The sequence below is a fragment of the Numenius arquata genome, chromosome 12 (genome assembly GCF_964106895.1).
Source record: "Numenius arquata chromosome 12, bNumArq3.hap1.1, whole genome shotgun sequence".
Lineage (NCBI taxonomy): Eukaryota > Metazoa > Chordata > Aves > Charadriiformes > Scolopacidae > Numenius > Numenius arquata.
The window spans coordinates 28,095,337-28,115,962 of NC_133587.1; the positions used below are offsets into that span (position 1 = coordinate 28,095,337).

Sequence of the window (20,626 nt, forward strand, 5' to 3'; positions counted from 1 at the left end):
TTGATAACACAGGATGTTTTCATCATTGCTGAGCAGTGCTTGCATAGCATTAAGGTGTTTTCTGCTCCTCATACTGCCCTGCCAGGGAGCAGACTGGGGGTGCGTGAGAAGTTGGGAGGGGACACAGCCAGGACAACTGACCCCAACTGACCAGAGGGATATCCCATACCATATGATGTCATGCTCAGCAATAAAAGCTGGCGGAAGAAGGAGAAGAGAGCGTATGTTTGGAGTGATGGTGTGTTGTCCTCCCAGATCACCAGGATGAAGCATGATGGAGCCCTGCTGTCCTGGGGATGGCTAAACACCTGCCCACCAATGGGAAGTAGTGAATGAATTTCTCATTGTGCTTTGCTTGCCTTTAGCTCTTGCTTTACCTATTAAACCTTTATTTATCTTTATTTCAGCTCGTGGGTTTTCTTGCTTTTATCCTTCTGATTCTCTCCCACATCCCACTGGGGAAAGTAAGTGAGCGGCTGCGTGGGGCTGAGCTGCCTACCGAGGTTCAACTACAACAGACATACAGGTATCTGGAAGAGCTTAGCATCCCACTGGGGTGAATGGACAAGAGTGGAATCTGAGGAACAGCCCAAGGATAACCTTTGGCTTAGGCAACTCTATTTGTCCCTTTAAAAGAGCTTAAAAATCTCAAAAGCAGATATACAGTGTATATATCTCAACAGGGTTTAGAAAATCCCTCAGGTGGTTTTTTTGTTTTGTTTTGTTTTTGTTTGTTTGTGGTTTTTTTTTTTTCAAAGTTGCTATTTATCCAGTTCACTTTGAGATATTATTAACTTATAGTATTTAACTCACAAAAGTCTTAGTAGCAAACCATGTTTGAAACATGAAACTACATAACTTAAGATGTTAAAATTTTTCTGACATAAATTCAAGAAAAAACAACAAAGGTACTTTCATTAACACTAAAAATAAGTTACTCAATTAGAACTCATCTCATACTATATTCAAATTTTTTCACACCTTTCAGAATTAATACCCTTTCTGATACTAAATCCTAAAGCAAGTTTGTTTTCTTCCTCAAAGAATTTCTTTGATAAAAACCAGGAAAGCTTAAAGCTGTGATTTAAATATTTTGGGGAAAAAATGTTTAATACGTTAAAACAAAGTAAAAACTTTCCATATGGTCAAACTTTTAATTATGCCCATGGGCACCTACAGGCAGTCAATACCAAAACTTAGTTCTTGTTTATTGATGCCAGAAAGCCATCAAGAACAAGAGTGATAGCAAGATATCTACTGTGGGACAAGCTATCCCTGTATACCTAACAGAGGCATAGCTCTCCCTCTGTCATCAAATACAGAATCATGGCTTTCTCAAAGTAACTTTGCAGATATTTCTTCAGGATTGCTATCCATTAAAACAAATATCCAGTTCAACATAAAACAAAGCTCTTACTGGTTTGCAGGAGAAAAAGGGTATAGTTAAATTTTATACAAGATGACTCCCACTCTACAGCAAATAAAAATAACCAAATCAGTAAAGCATTTTAATATTCTTGTAATACAACCTAGGTTTAGTCCTTTCATTTTTCCAGATATCCCCATGAAGATATTAACTTTCTAGTATTCATAATCCAAAGTACAACAACAGACATCTTAAATTTGCCCAGATTTCAATTCAAGTATTTTAAAGTATGTTTTTATGCTTTCTTTTCAGTGTAACAAAAGGTCACTTTTTTTCTACATGAATGCTAACAGGCACAGTTGAAAACAAAGGTCAAGATTTCTTTGGGGATTCATTCTGCCTCTCTCATTTTAAAACAAGTTCATGATTGGAATTCAAGATAAAAGGCAAATATATTATTGATCTAAATGCTTAGACTGGCCCACATATATATTGCTCAAACACCACAAATGAACACATTATTTATTTCGTGTACTTCACTAGTAATGACTGCAAATGGAAGTCATAAGTGTATTATTGAATGTTATGAATAAACGTGTAACGTCTGTCTACCCACGTTTCAAGTTAACGTCACCCATTCGTATTCAGAATCTGAACACTCTCCACCCTGTGCACAAACATAAAAACCCAAACGGAAAGAGAGGGCTGCTTACCAATGGTTCCCTGTTTTTGACAAGCCTGATTATTTTAACAGAATCTTCTTCCTCATCAATATCATCAGGCATGGGGGGCAAGACAGGATCGTAGTTCTTCTGAGCAACAGTATCATGTACAGCCAGCAAAGCCTGGAAACATTAACAGTCAGTATATTATTTGGCATCTGAAAAGTTTATGAAAGACAAAGCAGAGGATATTATTCATAGCCTAACTCTTTTAGCGTGATGCATACAGATTGAATATAATTCTTGTGTATAATTTTAACACGTCAAACTGATTAAAGAACTCCATGAAGTGTATGTTTTTATATACACAATGTACACATCTAGTAAATTGTGGATACAGAACGTCTTCATACACATGAAAATATTGAATGCTCTGCACATTAGCCTGAAATTACAAGAATCATGATCAAGAGAAAATCCAAGTCTCCTGAAGACCATCATTCTACTTGTCCTATATAAAAAGTTTCTTCAATCCAGTGAGCAGTCCTATGAAACAAATAAGCAAAATAAGCATCTTCCAGTACTTCTGTTGAAGCACGAGATGTGTGACATTAAGCTGTTGCCCAACCATTCCCTTCAGAGGGGCTCTGGAAGCTTACCTGGTTACTGGAACCCTTTCATACTAGCTCCCTTCCATAGGACCTCCAAATAATCTTAGGAATTTTTAATTTATTGGGGAATTCATGGTTGAGATTGAGGAAAATATAGCTGAAATGACCTGGCTCAGGCAGGTGCTTACCAACCACCTGTCGCATGTCTCGCTTCCTTTCTTTCTCTGTTGCTTCTACAGTTCATGTATAGCTTGAACAATAGATTTTTCAAAGAAAAGCCTAATAAAGCCTGACAAAAGGTTCAATTTTAAAAATAAAATAATTTATGAAGTTGCAGAAATTAAAAAAAAACCTTGGAAGTCAAAGAAAGGTAGAAAACTCATTCTCCTAAGGCTCTAAAAAATCTCAACTACAACCTAAAATTCACAGCTTTTTCTAGATACAGAACTCCTAAAGTTCTTTTCTATTTTGAAAAGTCTTCATTATTTGTTATACCTTTTAAACTTGTGAAAAATGGTATAGTAATGCTTTTAGTTTTGTAGGGAAAACTATGTATTATTGCAGGAATAACAGCAACAGCAGAAGTAATTTGCAAACTGATAACCTACCCAACAGTAAAAGTAAAGCATTCTGGAAAATGTTGAGATGTTTAAGGTAAAGCAGAACACATCAATGTTGTTGACATGAATGATATCAGATGGTATCATATCAGTGACTATAATAATGAATCTATTATAACAATTACAGTAATGGTTAAGAAGAAACTCCTTAATGAAGAATAGGAAAGGGTTACATTTTTCTGATGCCAGTTTACTTGCTACTTAAATAAAAGGCAGATAATGTTAGACTGAGTACACAAATGACCAGAAACTCTATGTTATCAAGGATAATGTAAATGTTTTAAAAAAACATTACACTTCCATTATGCTATTCCAGGTGGGTTTTTTTCCTGAACAGAGGAGACTGTAGAACGGAAAACAATTTCCAGGCTATAAGCTATCATGTCGAAAGCAGAAGGTAAAGAGCGTACAGTAATCTTGAAATTCTGAGTTTAAATTTGAAGTCTTCAACAATATAAACACAGAGGAAGACCATGCCTGCTTCATGGGAATTTGCTATTGTTCTACTAATTTCTATGCATATTGTACAAATTGATATAAACATTTCAACACAATCTAACTAATTATTTCTGGGTTTCTTCCCAAGACACAGTTATAAATTTTTACTATTTACCATCAGAAATTACCAGCTCCCCTCCCACGAAACATTAGCTTTACTTTAGATCTGAGCTCAAAACCTCAGGCTAACAATTACGGTTCCTCCTGGAAAGGTGTATTAGGAAGCATTACATAACGTAAAAGCCATGCAATCACATGCAGTTCTCTAAAGATGTATGTGAAATATCAAAGATATACTAAAACAAAAATAGTGTTCGCTTTTACTTCAGGCTACTTACAGTAGACTTCTAAGTCTTAGACTTAAGGCTTCTAAAACTAGTCTTCTGCAATTACATTTTTCCACATAAAGCTAGGAAACATTCATGGACTGGTTCAACCTAATGAGGTTCTATATTGCAGTTTAAAAACAATCAGGCAGATAGAGAAAACAGATGAAAATAATCTAAAGCACTTGCACAGTAAAGGGTAGCAACTTAAAACACATTCAAAAGAACCTACTCTTGACAATGAAACTTGCAAAACAGATTCTGTCCACTACTACAGTGAGTTATGCCACCACCAGTGTTAATTAGATACTTCCCTGCTCCAACTGCCAGATTAGGCTCCTGGACACCGCGCACAAATGAATGATGCAGCCCAAGTATTACAAACCAATGCCAATCAATGTCTGGTGTTCATGATGCTTTTCTTCACTCACAACAACTGGAACTTATCAACCCCTTCCCTCCTCCTCCCAAAAGACACGTTCAACCACAATATACTACAGTTTTCAGTAGAAGATCTTTTACCCAAACTCTGGTATTATTTTATCTTGGTGCAAAGATGCATACTTTAGGCAAGAGTACGAATGCCAGAAATGGTGTGTCTTTTCTCAGTCAAGTTTCCAGAAGAGCTTCTGTCATCACAACTTGTTTATGCTGTACACTGACCATATTAAGATTATTACTTTCCTGCTTGTCTTCCATCATTGCTTCTTCTAACACACTACTCTCTGTCCACTGTAGCTGCTCTTAAAATAGTCAGCAGCAGAGACATTGGCCAATAATTAATCGGCAAGCAAAACTTATAAAGCTATTTTGATTTTACTTAATGTATTCAACCAGAGGTGATGAGAGCCTGTCCTTAAGAGAACTTCCACATGTCCTGAACACACAAAAAAAAGACCATATTCACAGAGTAAAGGGACATTTCTTCAGCAGCTTCCTTGTGCTCTGCATTTGCTATAGTGTATGCTTAGTCCAAAAAGCTATCTATCAGACTAGACTTTTATAGAAAAGGTTGGGACTTTTTTAAAAAACACACAAATTACAAGCGCCAAGAAATAAAACTTGGATCCTATCACGAGCAAGACTTGCACAAAATAACTGGGCAGCAAATGCACAAGGCAATATAAAGGTAGTAATGTTCCCTTTTTGTACATAAGAAGTGATCTATTATTCACGGCAGTTTCATACTCCACAATACCAATTTTTCCCTGCCACAAGAAACTGCAAGAAGTACAGATGACATTTTAATTTTTTTTTTTATGTTTTGTTTTTGTTTTCAAATACACAACTCTTCGGAACTATGCACGTATGATCCAAGATTAGGGTCATGTATATTTAAGCACCTCTGGAGAAAAAGATTTTATTTCAGCTCTAAGTTCTATGCTTATGATTCACTAATGCAAACATGGTCCATATTTAGAACTTGAAAGAAGGTATGATTCAAACTCCTGCACTACCTAAATATAAATATTGATGTTCAGCTAAATTCTTAGACGTGATCTAGCTGGAAATGAATACTTTCATCAGACCTCTGAAATGCCTAATAACTAGTGCTGTATTTTTTGCATTAAAGCTATCACTGATCATTTCACAGTTTATAAATTGAAATTTTACACTATCAACTTACACAAAGAAAATCTGACATTGGAAACATTCAAAGTTCTTTTTCTTAAACTGTTTTGAAACTTTAAATGTTTATTTAAATTGAGAATGTTATTAATGAAAACACTTCTATATTTTGAAAAATGTGTATCATTTAACTACACTGACTACATTTTTGCTCCTTTAAAACAATGACAAATTTTATAATATTTTTTGCTTCTGTTTATATTGAGATCTGTAAAAGTAAAAATAGTTCAAGTAGCTCCTGACTCATGAACACAACTCCTTATGTTCTTGAATTCTCATTATTAAATAAAAAATTAAAAAAGAATCTCAATTTAAGCTTTTCAGAAATATTTTGTATTTACTAGTCTAGAAAAACATTTTAGAAAACAGTAAGTTAAATACAGAAACAAGACAGAATGGACAAAGAAACAAAAGCAGCCTTTTTCTATGTGGTACTTGAAAAGATTAGAATATGAAATAATTAATAGGCAAGATTATTGACACAAAGTTTGTAGGGACTCAAACCAACCTTTATGAGAGCCAGCAGCCACAGCAGACTGTGACCCTGCCAACCCAGCTGCTGGTTCCCTTGCTGACGGAGTCGATGGCCGCCCTGGCAGCACAGTCAGCAAAATGGAACAAAATGGCCCATGACTTTGCTGTCCCAGTCCACAGCTTGGATCATTAGCACCAGCCACCTTCTCTGGCAGTTCAAGTTGAACTCCAGCAGGTGAGACAGAGACATTTTCCCACCTCTTTGCTCCGCTACGGTGACAGTAACTTCCACTGAGTCTGGCACAGAGAAGTTACACCGGAGAAGAAAACTTCATCAGCAACCACAGGAACGTGCCCCTGAGCTCACCTGGCAGAGCACATCCTCCAGAGAGCTCTAGCCATATTGTGTTCTCCTTTGTGATAAGGTTACAGAAGAAATACAAAAAGACAAGGTGAAAATGTTGGTGGAGAAAATTATTCAAGACTGGAAAGGCTGATTTATGAGTAACTTGCATGAAGTTAAAATCAAGTGTGTGAAGTCATCCAGGAACAGATACCAAAGAAGAAAAGCTGAAAGAGCTGGGAGGAGACTGAACCCACTGAGGGGAAAGACCATCAAGAGCATCAGAATGGAAGGAGAAGCATAGGAGTCATAACAGCCAAACATGTGCAAGAATTTAGAAAGCAGGAGAATAAAACCAGCAGAAAGTTGAAGCATAATGGTGATGGCATACAAGACGCTAGGCACAGAAAAGCAACTTGACTTGGGAACAGTTTAGAGAAGAAAGGTATAAAAATATAACCATAAAAATAAATGGTTTCAAAATCAAGAACAACCAGTAAGCAGCATAAACTTAACAGGGGAAATGGAGGAAAAATTTAGATTGCGGGGAGGGAGAACAACCTTTCTTCTTCTACAGGAGAACTAGTCTTTAAACTTACTATCTTGAGTAAATAAGCTAGATTTTAGATTGATGTACTGATGAATTCCATCCCACTACTTCCACTCTCCTCTCATGGGTGGCGAAACAGCCATCAGAAAAGGGCAGCACGTGACAGTCTCTTAATCACCAATGCTGCCTGCCGTGGGAGTACGTGCAACCCTAACCCTGCTGCAAGATAAGGGCTAGGAGGGCAGCTGAGAACAGGCATCTCAACTGACAGATAGGAACAACCACATTAGCTACATTCTCCAACTTGGCTAAAGCATGAAGTGTGAATCTAGAAGCAGAAACAAGCAATAAAACTACAGGCAGGAGAAACTCAGTAGTGCTGCTGAGGTGAACGGAGCATGGCTGGGATAACAGTGAACTGAATCTTTGTTTTTGGCAGTGGAACCAGTGAGAGAGTGCAGAAGCTACAATAACCACTTATCAGGCTGAAAAGTAGTATTATTCCTTCTGATGGTGCAATAATGTAATCCCTTTTCTACAGAAATCTGAGATTTTCTGTTCTGAACAAAATTCCAAATTTAAATACACACAGTACATAATGTTAAAGAAATCAGTTAACTTCCAAAAAAATGAACATATTTTACTTTTGCTACTGAAAATCATTTACATTATTCAACCAACATAAGCAAAAAACCTTTGACAGTGATGGTAAGAAAAATAAACTAAGGTCCTTTAAATTAAACATAATTTTCTGTTTGTAATCATGAAACCAATGGGTGTACTACTTCGTGGGGGAAAAGAAAAAAAAAAAAATCAGGGTTAATTTACTTCTTTCCATCCTTCAAATATTATATTTTTCCTATATATTCTCTACAAAATCCCCAGAAATGATATATTGTGTGAGAAGACAGCAGTTACGTACGTACAAAAGAGAAAAAACATTCCATGCTTGCAACTGTCCCATCTGTACTTAAACCAGAGTTGTCCTCTAGTTCAAGCTTGTCCAGCTGGCAATTAAATCCCTTTCTCTTCCAATTTGACTTTGATGCAGTCGGGTCACAGTAGTGATTCAAAATATTAAAAACACACACTGTACATGTATGGTTTTGTGTTCTTAATATCTACCATGTATTAATGTTCTTAGCATAGCAACATCTCAGTTGGATCAATATTCAGTATATATTACTTTTTCCTCTTTACTATGGTGGGTTTTATTCATATACAAACCTCCTTTCACAGAAGGGTAATTTCCTTGGCTGAAAACACAGTCTTTTGATTTCAGATTCACCAATCTGAACTGATGGGTCTACCTGCAGCTGGCAGCCAGACGGCAATAGCCAAGAGAAAAGTGAACTTTCTGCATCTTCAGACTCCTGCTTCCTCTGGCTCATTGTTTGCAGCCCCCGGAGACGCTTCCGAAATCGAACCGTTCTCAGTGTTCACAGAAACACAGCCCGTCCGTGTCATCTGGTAAAGGTGTTAATATTCTACCAGATGACAGCCCTATGTTTTTCCTCAGTTGTGGATAATGGTAGAATAAGCTCTGATTTTAAATCAGTAGTGAAGAATCTGAACAAAGTCTCTTTTTATCATAAATGTGATTCATGTAGCTAAAGTATTCTTGAAGCTTTAAGCCCTATTTCAATAACTTCCAAGAACACAAGTAATATGGTTTTCGGAGTGGAAAATGCCAAGACAGCGCAACTCTTCCAATGTCTTGGCAATCCTCAATCAATTACTTTTCCGAAGAAGTGGCAGCATCCTGACAATATTAAGTGCCTACAGTAGTAGAATACATCTTTTCTTAGTTGAAAACCAGCTGAAGACACACACGCTCCCAAAAGAAATCAAGTGAAAATATAAACTAAAGTAAAAGCTGAGGTTGCAGTTGCTTTTTCTGAAAAAGTGTCTTTTAGAAATGATCCAGCTTTTATTTGACAACAGCATGACATCTAAAGTCTTAAAAGAAAAATATCTACTGATCCAGAAAATAATAATTTTTATTTTTTTATGATAAGGTCATCTTAAATTCACCTACAAAGTACTCATAGTACATGGACACCTAACTAAAAATATTCAACCAGTTTAGCTTTTAAGGTAATTACTTTTGCATGCTTTGGACTTTTCCTATATTGCACACTAGAAGTAGTTTTTCTATATACCAATTGCACTAAATTCAGGTCTCATTCTGGAAAACTGAAAAGCTGCAGTGAGTGTTATCTTCACCATTATATATAAGTGAATCTTCTACAAGTAGTTAATAAAGTTGTAACTAAAGAATTATAAAATATTAAAATATATGTGGTGCAGTAGAATAAATCCTGCCTCTTAAATAGTAACATTCTTTTTAAAAGGCCAGCAAAACAGCAGGTGTAAGAAAAAAGCTTACAATTTTCCAAAATATTTGTGATAAAGATGCTTATAGATTTATAAGTTACATAATCATGAGTATCAGACATAATCAGTCCGGCCACTGACTAGAAATCCAGGAACAAGCAGAAATAGGAAAAAAATAACAATTATGAGAGCACACTGGACCACTATTGAACAGATTCATCAATGAATTAGAAAAGAGGAGACCATTGAATAAGCATATGGAGAGTTCAAATAGAATATGGTCTGGCAAATGCAATGGAAAAGCACTGCTGAAGGAAAAAGCAGCACAAAAAGATGATAACTTAAAAATGGATTATTTGCTTCATACTGTGTAGTTTCTCCATTTTCACTAGCTGAATAGAATTGCTACTTGAATGGGATACGATCTTATCCATAGTGATTTTTTCCTCCTCTTAAATTACCAGCTTTAGTAATACTGCCAACTTTTATGTGCTATATATGAATGCTATAGTTACACGTATGCAATTCAACATTCTTACACGGGTTAGGGTTGGTTCCTTCATGTGGGAAAGTCTGTATATATAACCAAATAGCTTCTTTGATTTACTTTCCAAATCTTTTATTTTCTGCCGCCAACCTGCCTGGCTTCACTTTGGTTTATTATATCTATCACTTTGTTTATTATATGTTGGCTCCTAGTGAGAATTCTCATATCTATTCATCTCAGACTGACAGACAAGCTGTCCGTTGGACATCAGCTGAGCTATCACTTGAGACAGACCTGAGAGCACTTCCAGGGTAACATGATGGTTGTTACTGAAATATATTCACGCAGTATTCATTCACCTTCTTTATATCATTGTATGTCTATGGTTATGATATGTTGTATATTGTTATGTGTATGCTCTGTAAGAGAGTGCCACAACTGCTTTCTGAATTTCTCTGCCTGTCACATGTGACAAATCATGGCTTTTCTTGCTGCTTCAAAAAGGACTATTTTGCTATTACATTTTTGTTTTACTTATTCTATTCCATTCACATGAACATTCCAAAAAGACAGATGGCAACATATTCTCCCAGTGCTCCCCACCCACAAAAAGTTTTATATAAAAAACTCCTTGGAATTATGGGTGCAAGTGGAAATGGAAATAGGATGTCAAGGTCTGAAGCTGAAAAGAGTTAAGAATAAAACCTACTTTTCCTCTACAAGGTTGCCAAAATGCATGATGAAGGGCTTCCCAAAGTGGCAAATAGTTCAAAGGCAGGAAATACTGGGCAGAAGGATCTCTCTCACTCGCTAACAAAACGTCTCCCCAGCACTGTCTCCTCTCCCCCAGCTTCATGGCTGGTATGCTCAGAACATCCACATGTTACCCATCAACTAATGATATCAAACCATCAATGCTGTGGTCCTTCCTTATTGCTGTGACAATTTGCATATATTACTTTGGTGGAAAATAACTACTTCTCTCTCACTGCTGATACTTCAGAGTATACCACCCAAAATCAAGTAGGCTCTTGCAGATTTACAAATTAATAGCACCTGCTTTTTCAAAAGAGGATTAGGTTAGTAGCTTTTCAGTTGACATATGAAGTACAATCTACTCCAGCTCACCATATCAATGGAGTTAAACTAGTTTGTACAGCAAAACATCTTAATATAAGAGCATAACTCCTACTAGCAAACCTCAGACCATCGATGAGTAAGTAGTTATAACTCATGAGAAATTACACTTCTTGAACAGAAATTGTTACCTGTGTTACCATGTATGAGCATGAATATTTCATGAAGAGGAGGAGAAGAGTCTCACAGGACATGAGCAAAAATACAAAACATGGGTGCATTTGGGAAGACAGGTCTCTAAAAGGACAGGGCCAAAAGGTCCTCCAAGAGCTTGAGATACAGTAACAGCCCAAATGCAACTCAGATGTTAACTGACCTGAAATTTGTATTGGGTTTTCCAGATGCAAAACCTGAACAGTTGTAGGCAAATCCCAACAATTTCCAGTGGAAAATGCTGACTTTGCAGAAACCGCGTATTTCAATGAAAAAGCCCTTATGGAAAAATCCTCAGCAAGTCTAATTACAATGGAAATGTTGGAAAGAGGACAAAGTTTAGATTAAGATATTTTTAATTACATGTTACAAGAAATGCTTCATGAACTTTTCAAAGCAAAACCAGATTTTGCTTTGTGTTGTTATAGCCCAATATTTTGAGTACTTTGTATGTTAAAGTTCTTGTGGAAAAATGCCAGCTGTTTCCTGCGCAGTAAATTATATTGTCAATTTTTGCCAGCGACTGTAAGGCAGCTTTACGAGGCTCTGCTGATAAAGGCTTAAAATGTTGGTTTTTTAACAGAACAAGTAGCGCTTTGATCAGAACATTCTATTAGGCCACTAAGCAAATCTAGTAAGCCTCAGATGGCATGGATGATGGTATCAGCAGTTGTTTATCAAATAAAGGCTAGAATTTACAAACTTCCCAGTAAATACAAGGAAACCAGAACAGCACAGGACAACGGAAAAGGTATGCTTCCAGGTAAAAGAAGCACTGTTTCTTTTTTAAAAGAAACCTAAACAAATATAGGAAACATTTATATGAAGAACAAAGTGCCCTGGCTTCATTATCCGCAGTTATAATTTAGTTTAACTCATAGTTCTATTCTGAAGGAAAGCCAAGGAGGTACTTATTAGATGAAAATGTTTACAAATGCAAATCGTTTATGCTTTGTGAAGCTGAAAGTCAAGTATATCTCAAATGAATTTCGAATAAAGCAGCAACTGTAAATCTTATTTACAATTTTCTTGTGAACGGATCTTTTCCATTTGAAAGCAACTTAAAAAAAACCTGAAAACAACTTAAAGAATCTGTATTTTCTCTGAACAGCACATTGAAGTTGTCCATGGATAACTTAATCTGAAAACATTCCCACTCATACAAGAGCGGTTTTCCCTTCTCTCTGCAAGTTATCTTAAAATTACTTCCAAAATTCTACTCATTCTCCAGTAATGAAAGAGAAGCCAAGAAAAATACTTCAAGTATGTCCACCGCTTGTCCCCTCTACGGCTACAGGTACAGCGCCCAAAGTAACCCCAAAACTTTACATTCTCGTGCACCGTGATGCACCGAGGTCACTCACAGCCCTGCCTTCTGCCCTTCTTCAGGCACCCGGTCTAGGTTTCAGACTAGCTGCTGGCAAACTTTTCAGCACGCATAAACAGAAGATAAGCTCTGCTGAAACAGGCAGAACCATCACTGGCATTCTTAGGAGGCTTAATTTCCTCTGGGTAATAAGAAATATAAACATCCTTCAGAATAGTTTCAGCACAGTGGCATAAGCTTTTGAAATAATTATTGTTCTGCCCATTACGTTGATGACCACAAAGAACATATTTTATATGAATTTAAAAACACACTAAGCTTACCCTAATAGGGATTAACTCCAAATGGTAAATTGCTCATTTCAATAAGTAATGATCAAGAATGTAACTCCTATTATAATCATGAAGTTAAAGCTAATCAGATATGAATAACATATCCTGAGCCTGTCTCAAACTCAGTATAATTGGGATAATATTGTTCAATGGACTAAAAGATGGTGCATTCTTTTTATAGTCTTTTTTGTTTACAGCCATACCAACAAAATAAGTGCCTAAAATGTTAATTCCTACAGTTAATTGTTTTAGTTTTTCAAATTTCAAATAATTTTAAAAATAAATAACAATTATGCTCTTGTGCTATGGCACTGTCCCCAAAAGAACTCAGCTTTTCCCGGCTTGTTAGAAAAGAAACCAAAAGCTGTTATTCAATAAAGCTTTTTAATTAAAAGTGGAAGAGAATTTGGAAGCTTTAAAATCTATCATTCTTAGTTTCATCATATGTCATATTTACTACATCTCCTTTCTTACAGTGTCTGTCACTGGGGTTCTGCCCTGTGACTGACAGAGTAACTCTAGTGTCCACCTCCATTCCCATTTGGGTCTTTACTGACAGGTATGACCATTTTGCTAATTTCATTGTGACATGTGCATTAAAAATCCAGAATTAAATTCCATTTTATATATATTTTGTGTTAACACCTTGAATCTTGGGCTTCCAATTACATATTCCAATTTATACAATTGTGTAACAATTAAAAATAAAGTATTTTGTCTCTAAATAATGTAACTTTAGTCCTTTCAGGCAATAGCAATACTTCCAGATTCATAAAAAAGCCAAATTGCTCTATAAAGACAATCTCTCTCAATTGCACTGGTGCCTACCTGATGCATCATAATTTTAAAAATTTTCAGAATTCTGTACAACCTCCTTCTTCACATACGTTCCGTTTGCTGTCACATAAGTTCACTAAATTTCTCCAGATTATAAACTATCAAAGCTGAGAACGCTTATTTCTTTTTGCTATTATTCGTAATTTTTTTTACAAAAGCACACACAGGAGTATCTTCTCTGAAATCAGAAACACCAACTCCCCATGTATATCTACCCTATATATTCTAGTCATGTTACAGAAAACATTTCTATAAAATATAGAAAACATAACAAATAGAAAATTATACTATAGAAAACATATATACTAGAAAACATAAAACAAATTAAGTCTCCTGTAAGAGAGATGTTTAGTGTTATGTCAAGCATTAAGTAACTTTAATTTTGTCATTAGACAAGGAAGGTAAGGGACATTTCTTCCTTTATGTAATATATTGTTTTCCATGGGCATAAGTTCCTCATTGTGTTTCACTCAAACATGTATAAAATCATGTAACTTCAATGTAAATGTAAGTCCATCAACAACATTGGAATGTAAAACTCAAATCTTGAAAACACAAACCATCTTCTAAATGCTTCCTTCATAAAATAAGCAAAGTAAACTTGAAATAGGGTTGAAAATAATCTAATTCATGGTTACTCCTCAGGAATTATAAAAGTCTTAAAAAGCCACTCCAGGAACTGAGGAAAAAGCCAGGTGTGGGTACAGTACCCACCCATTCCCACATCGGCCAGGAATTACCACCTTCAAATGCAGCCCATTAGACGGAATAATACAGAATAAAATCTTCCAGACGGCACCGCAGTCCTCCCTCCTTTTCTCATTCATGTGAAGTTGTAACAGAGGTACCACACTACCTAACACTTAGAATGGAAATGGTAGTAGCACTACACAGATTACCTAATAAGCAATTAATTTAAAGCACTGGCTTCTATGTTGAACAAATAGAAAGATTTAAAAAAAAAAGGTCTAAACATGCGTCAGAAGGTGGCCAGCAGGCAGGGTGTGCGCTCAGCAAGTTTTGTACAGGTGCAGCAAGCTCCTGCCTGCCTTGTGAGACCTGAGCAGGAGAGGGGAAGAGCTGGAGATGCTGCCACTGCACAGGCTGCCCACAGCCTCTCCCACTGCAACGCAGAAACATGCGGGGAGTGCTGCTGCTACAACACCCAGGGAACGCAGGCAGTAGGGGAAGACCGAAATTTCACTTTCAGTAATCTAAAACATGTCCACAGAGAGCTACGGCAGGCACATCCAAGCCTGATCTGCTGGTGTTTCAAATCACCCGAGCATGTCCTCCCTTTGGTCCAAACCCCATTCAGACCAGAGCCACGCAGCACTGCCCGCAGCCTGGCCTGGCCTGACCATGCATTTATATAGCTTTATGTTTTATATCTTTAAGGTATACATTTCATTGCAACTTAATAAAACCAACCAAACAAAATCCCCACACCCCTCACAGCTTTAAGAAACACAAGCACAGCAATGTAAGTTTCAGTACATCTAGTTCTGGTTATTTACCATCACTAACTTTGACATGTTAAACTCTTAAGCTGTTTTTTAACAACCAGCTCAGTGGACCTGATAAACTTGCATACGTATATCCTTGAAGTGTAAGCATTTATTAACAGTTATCTTCCTCAACTGATTGCAAACATTTGATCACACACTTGCGGTTATGAGAGAAAAGAGCTGAAGATACACATTTACTTAATTCTGAGTGACAGATAACAAGATGCACCTCAAAGACAATTTCCGGTCTGCTTAAAAATCAAATACTGCATTCAACTGAATTCAGGTTCTAAGGTATGGAAATACTCTTCTACTTGCTGTTAACTTTAACAAGGTATAGCAGGATTACAGAATGTAAACTATAAGTCTTTACTCAACATTGGAAATTAAAAACAATAGATGTGGCTGGCCTGCATCCATAGGATGCAATTATATTTTTAATCTAGAACGTAAATGCAGTATCTCACACACAGCTAAACAAATCCACTTGATGTCCCAGAGCTACATGCTCTGTTCTACTTTCAGAGCTCTGTTTTAATCAGACAAGGTAAACCACAACCATGATTAGTTCACTTAATTTTGGTAAGGGATGTCACATTTAGAGCAGGGAAGAAAGACCCACTCGGTGTATTGGGATATTGCATACAGTTTTTGAAAGACTAGAAATGCCCCATTTATTTTTTTTCCCAAAAGAAAATATACCTGACAAAACCTTGTAATGACTTTTGAGATTTTGAAAATCTCAGGTCTGATAACTATAACTGCCTCAGCAAAATTATTTTCTTCTTCAAAACATTTCTCTATGAATGGAAACCATCAATACCACAAACTTGTAAAAGCTTTACTGATCAGAGGCAAACATTCAGGAATATATTAAACATAACAATTTTGTAAAACAGAATGAAAATATAAAAATATTCACCTAATCAGACATTTGCTGGAAACGTCTGCCAGCTTTTTTTGCCATCTTAACCAAACCCATGAAGTTATAATCATCTTCCTAGACCTCTCCCTTTACACCACTGAACTTGTGGAAGCAGGGATGTGGTACAGTAAACTAATCCTAACCATCCTTCATTGTACTGTGAACATCAGAGCAGAACTGTAGCAAAGTGGAAGCTCTCCTGCTGGCTCCATCTAACACTGCAGCTATAAACCAGGTCAGGAGAGGAAAGTTTCCCCTGCAGAATAACATGGAGCCAGCTTAAGTCCATTCCACATTAAACCATATACAAGTTTTTAGATAAAGCCTTTGCAACACAGAATCTTCATGGTTGGAAGGGACCTTTGAGATCCATCGACCAACCATACACACACAAAAAAAACCCTCACCAACCCCCTCCCCCCCCCCAACCCAACAATCTCGGGCACTAGAGCATGCCCTGAAGTCCCATGTCTACATGTTTCTTAAATACCTCCAGGGATGGTGACTCCACCACCTCCCTGGGCAGGCTGTTCCAGTGCCTGACCACTCTCTCAGTAAAGTAATTCTTCCTAATATCTAATCTAATCCTCCCCTGCCACAACTTCAGACGATTTCCTCTGCTCCTGTCATTATTCCCTTGGGAGAAGAGGCCAACACCCTCCTCTCTACAACCTCCTTTCAGGTAGTTGTAGAGGGCAATGAGGTCCCCCCTCAGCCTCCTCTTCTCCAAACTAAACATGCCCAGTTCCCTCAGTCTCTCCTCATAGGACTTGTTCTCTAGACCCCTCACCAGCTTGGTGGCTCTCCTCTGGACACGCTCCAGCAGCTCAATGTCCTTCCTGTAGTGAGGGGCCCAGAACTGAACATAGTACTTGAATTGAGGCCTCACCAGGGCCGAGTACAGAGGCACCATCACTTCCCTACTCCTGCTGGCCACGCTATTCCTGATACAGGCCAGGATGCCGTTGGCCTTCTTGGGCACACTGCTGGCTCATGTTAAGCCAGCTGTCCACCAACACCCCCAGGTCCTTTTCTGTTGGGCAGCTTTCCAGCCACTCCTCCCTGAGCCTGTAGCATTGCCTGGGGTTGTTGTGACCGACACATCATTGGAAAAGATGTATCAGTTATCCCAAGTAATTTCAGACATGTGGGAAAAGTTGTTCTCGGCATCTTTTTGCCCCAGAAATCTAGAAGGAAAGAAGAAAAGAAACCCTCTCCAGCCATCAACCTAATAGTGAAGGGCTAGAAAATCTTATGGAATGTATGGCATAAGCTCAGATACAGCTGAGAAGACTCGAGGGCGTCTCTAGGCAGGAACTGGAAATACTGAGTCCCACGTTGTCATCTGATCAACGTGATGGAGGAGGGAGTGGTGATAACGTCTCTCCCAGGCATGTTTGCCACAAAAAGGTGGATGGAGAAGATAACGGATAAGCAAAAATATCAGGCATAATGTTAGTTCTTTCCCCTAGCTCTCACAAACACCTGCGGGCTATGCAGGGCAGGGAAACGTGTGCCTTCTGCAGGATTAGACAGCCTGGCCACGCAAAGGGCTCGGTACCCTGCTGCTGGCCATCTCCTCCAGCCAAGAAAGACATTTGCTGAGTTACTGCAGTTGTTCGATCATATTAACCACGATGAGGGTAAAGCACTTCTTTTCCTGAAATCCCACTAAGATTATTACATTGCATTTAATTGCTTCCAAGGAACAGACAGCGAGAGTGAGTGAGTGAGGGTGAGCAAGATGGTAAGGGGGGGGGAAGAGAAAGAGAAAGCCAAAAAGGAAGCGGGAGAGATGCAGTTGTGGCAAACGAGCTGTCTTCAGACTCAATCCCCTAAAGCTTCAGAAGTATGAAACACACGTGGACAGTTGCTGAGGAAATACCTACAGTGAAGCTTAGAATCTCTGCAATTTGATGCACCAACATTTCCTCTTGTAATCCACCATTGGCATTGCTCACCCCTTCAGCAAAAAGCAGCTTGTCACTTTGCAAACTACGGAATAACCAACTGTGCAAAATTCTTTAAAGAGGAGGCATAATTGATCTTTAAAATTCTATAGCACTTTGATCTCAAAATCTGAGACACTACGATATCTTCAGTGTTTTACAGGGAATATAAAGAAGCAACTGTCTTAAAAAGGGCTCTTTTCCACTCCACAGTTTTTCCTCTAAACTTATCAACTGCTGCATTTAATTAGCATTGCAATGCACAACTACAGCACTAAGTTCTTTGTTCTCTTTAGAGTGACAAAGTAATCTGATGGTATGCCTTAATACAGATACACAGAGGAGATTTTAACTGGTTATAAGGAAACAGTTTTTACTAGGAGGGTAATTAGTAACCGGAGCGGGCTGCACAGAAAAGGTTGTGGAGTATCTGCTCCCAGCCACTTTCAAGACCTGATGGCAGAAAGCCCTGAGCCACCTGGTCTGAACTCAGTGTTGACCTTGCTTTGAGCAGCACGTTGGTCTAGACAACGTCCTTCCAACCTGAGCGATCCAATGGTTCTACAGCCTACTCTCAGATAAAAGGTGCCAAGTTTGACAAAAGCACCACAGAGAACCCTACGAATTTTCAAAATTAGCTTTTTTAAAAAAAAAAAAAATCCATCAGGAATTTGTTCCAAGTACCAAGTTGTGTTACTTATGGACAGTGCAATTAAATCAATGGTATGACCGAAAACCCTTTAGCAAACCCACATTTTTAATACATTTATGAAGTACATGCAATAAAAGTTAGCAAAAGACCAAAAAAAAATAAATCAAGAATCTACTTTTTGGAATATCTATTGTGAATAAACGATAGCTTTCCACTGAATTCCATTTACAAATATCAGTAACAGCATAATAATTTACAGGCAGTATTCAAATGTGTTTCTTCATAACAGGTATTTCTGACTAACACTGAATCCCTTCTTAAAACCACACATATCCATTAAAGCAGACAAACCCCCACGCAGCCCGAGGGAGCAGATGCAGACACCTATGCAGAAAGCACTGTGCAGGTGCAACACATCCTTACCTTGAGATTGGGTTTTGAGAGGAGTTTCAACAGTTCTCTGATCTCGCTGCTCAGTGGCTTGCTCTGCAGCTCCTCAGCCAGCTGGGTGGGAGATGGAATTGACACAGAGAACATTAGCAAAGCGTTGTTTTACCCAGTGCATCAGTGACAACCCAGAATCTATCTTGTTCAAGGTTATTACTTTCCAGCGTGTTCAAACAGAAGCCAGCATGAAGAAAAACACCATCAATCACCGCGCTTCTTTTTCTGGCCCTCGGTGGACCAGATTTAAGCCAGGCCTTTTGGCTCAGTTTAACACAAGTAATCATTTCTGGCAAGGGTGCAGCCAGATCACATTCTGATTTATAGCGATGGGGGCAAATCCCAGCACTTCATTTAAGTGAATGGTCCTTTGCGTGCAGACAAAGGACTGCTTGTAAAAATGACTGGATCAAACTTTGACACTGTCTATAAAAAACAGTTTTGAATGAGGTGGTGAAATCCACACTGCTTCCAAAAACCCACAGTAGCTGTGCTGTTTAGAACTGGGATAAGAAAGCAAAGTGCCCCTACAGCGCAAGCAATCTGAACCTTTTATTATGTTTACACATACACTGGAAGGAGCTTGTTAAACGTGGAGCGGGTTAATCATAATATAGTTTATAACAGGTCATCAGCAATTCAAGCCCCTAAAATGCACAAGCTACGTCCTAACAACAAGATCAGTAATTTATGTTTGGTTATACTACAAAATTGTGGTTTGGTGAACAATAGGGCAGCAGTCTAACGTTTAATCCCACGGCTATTTGGCTCATGTCTTGAGTTTTTCTTATCACGACATTCTCAACTAATTTGGACTCAAGAGGCATATTTTACTGCAGGATTTCAGACTTGAACTGTTTTTCCAGAAGAAGGAAAAGCTAAAACATATTTCACAACACTGAACTTTAGTTTAAAATTCTGAAGCTACATGGCTCATAATCCAAAACGTGATTTCAGATAATCACTTATTTTCTTTGCATTAAATCAGAACCATAAAAATGTCTCAAAGAAAGATTGGTTATTTGCAGCAAGTAATTCTATTCGCCTAGCCGAATTTTAAATTTGTACTTTCATTTTGTATAAATTGTCAATATAAATGGATTGAAGTATATTTTGCATAATTATATGTAATAGACAATTGTAGGAGCAATTATAGACATCAGACATGGTTTGGATACTTTTTTTTTAACCTTCAAATTAATACAGGGGTAACAGGACTGAAAACTTCATCACCTACAGTCCCACAGCCTTTTAACTATAATTCATAGATAAAAACATCCATCAAATACATCAGTGCTAATCTTAACAATATTTGTGTCTTAATACCGAAAGATTAGTAAACGATCTCTGTAGGAAAGGTCAGAATGAAATATTTTAGGCACATAAAGCCAAGTATTGAGGTAATCTGACTGCAATCTAGTCTGCATGTTCTACGGAAAAGCTCTACCAAGCTGAAAAT

General features: G+C 37.7%; 1 protein-coding gene across 1 annotated transcript in view; it reads right to left on the minus strand.

The window, feature by feature from the left end:
* Positions 1–20,626, minus strand: part of MPP7 (MAGUK p55 scaffold protein 7) — a 112,821-nt gene that overhangs the window by 42,773 nt on the left and 49,422 nt on the right. The window contains exons 4-5 of the mRNA XM_074157630.1: positions 19,147–19,227; positions 2,080–2,211 (exon numbers count right to left, since the gene is read on the minus strand). Coding sequence (XP_074013731.1) covers positions 2,080–2,211; positions 19,147–19,227 — 213 coding nt within the window. The remainder of the gene's footprint in view (positions 1–2,079; positions 2,212–19,146; positions 19,228–20,626) is intronic.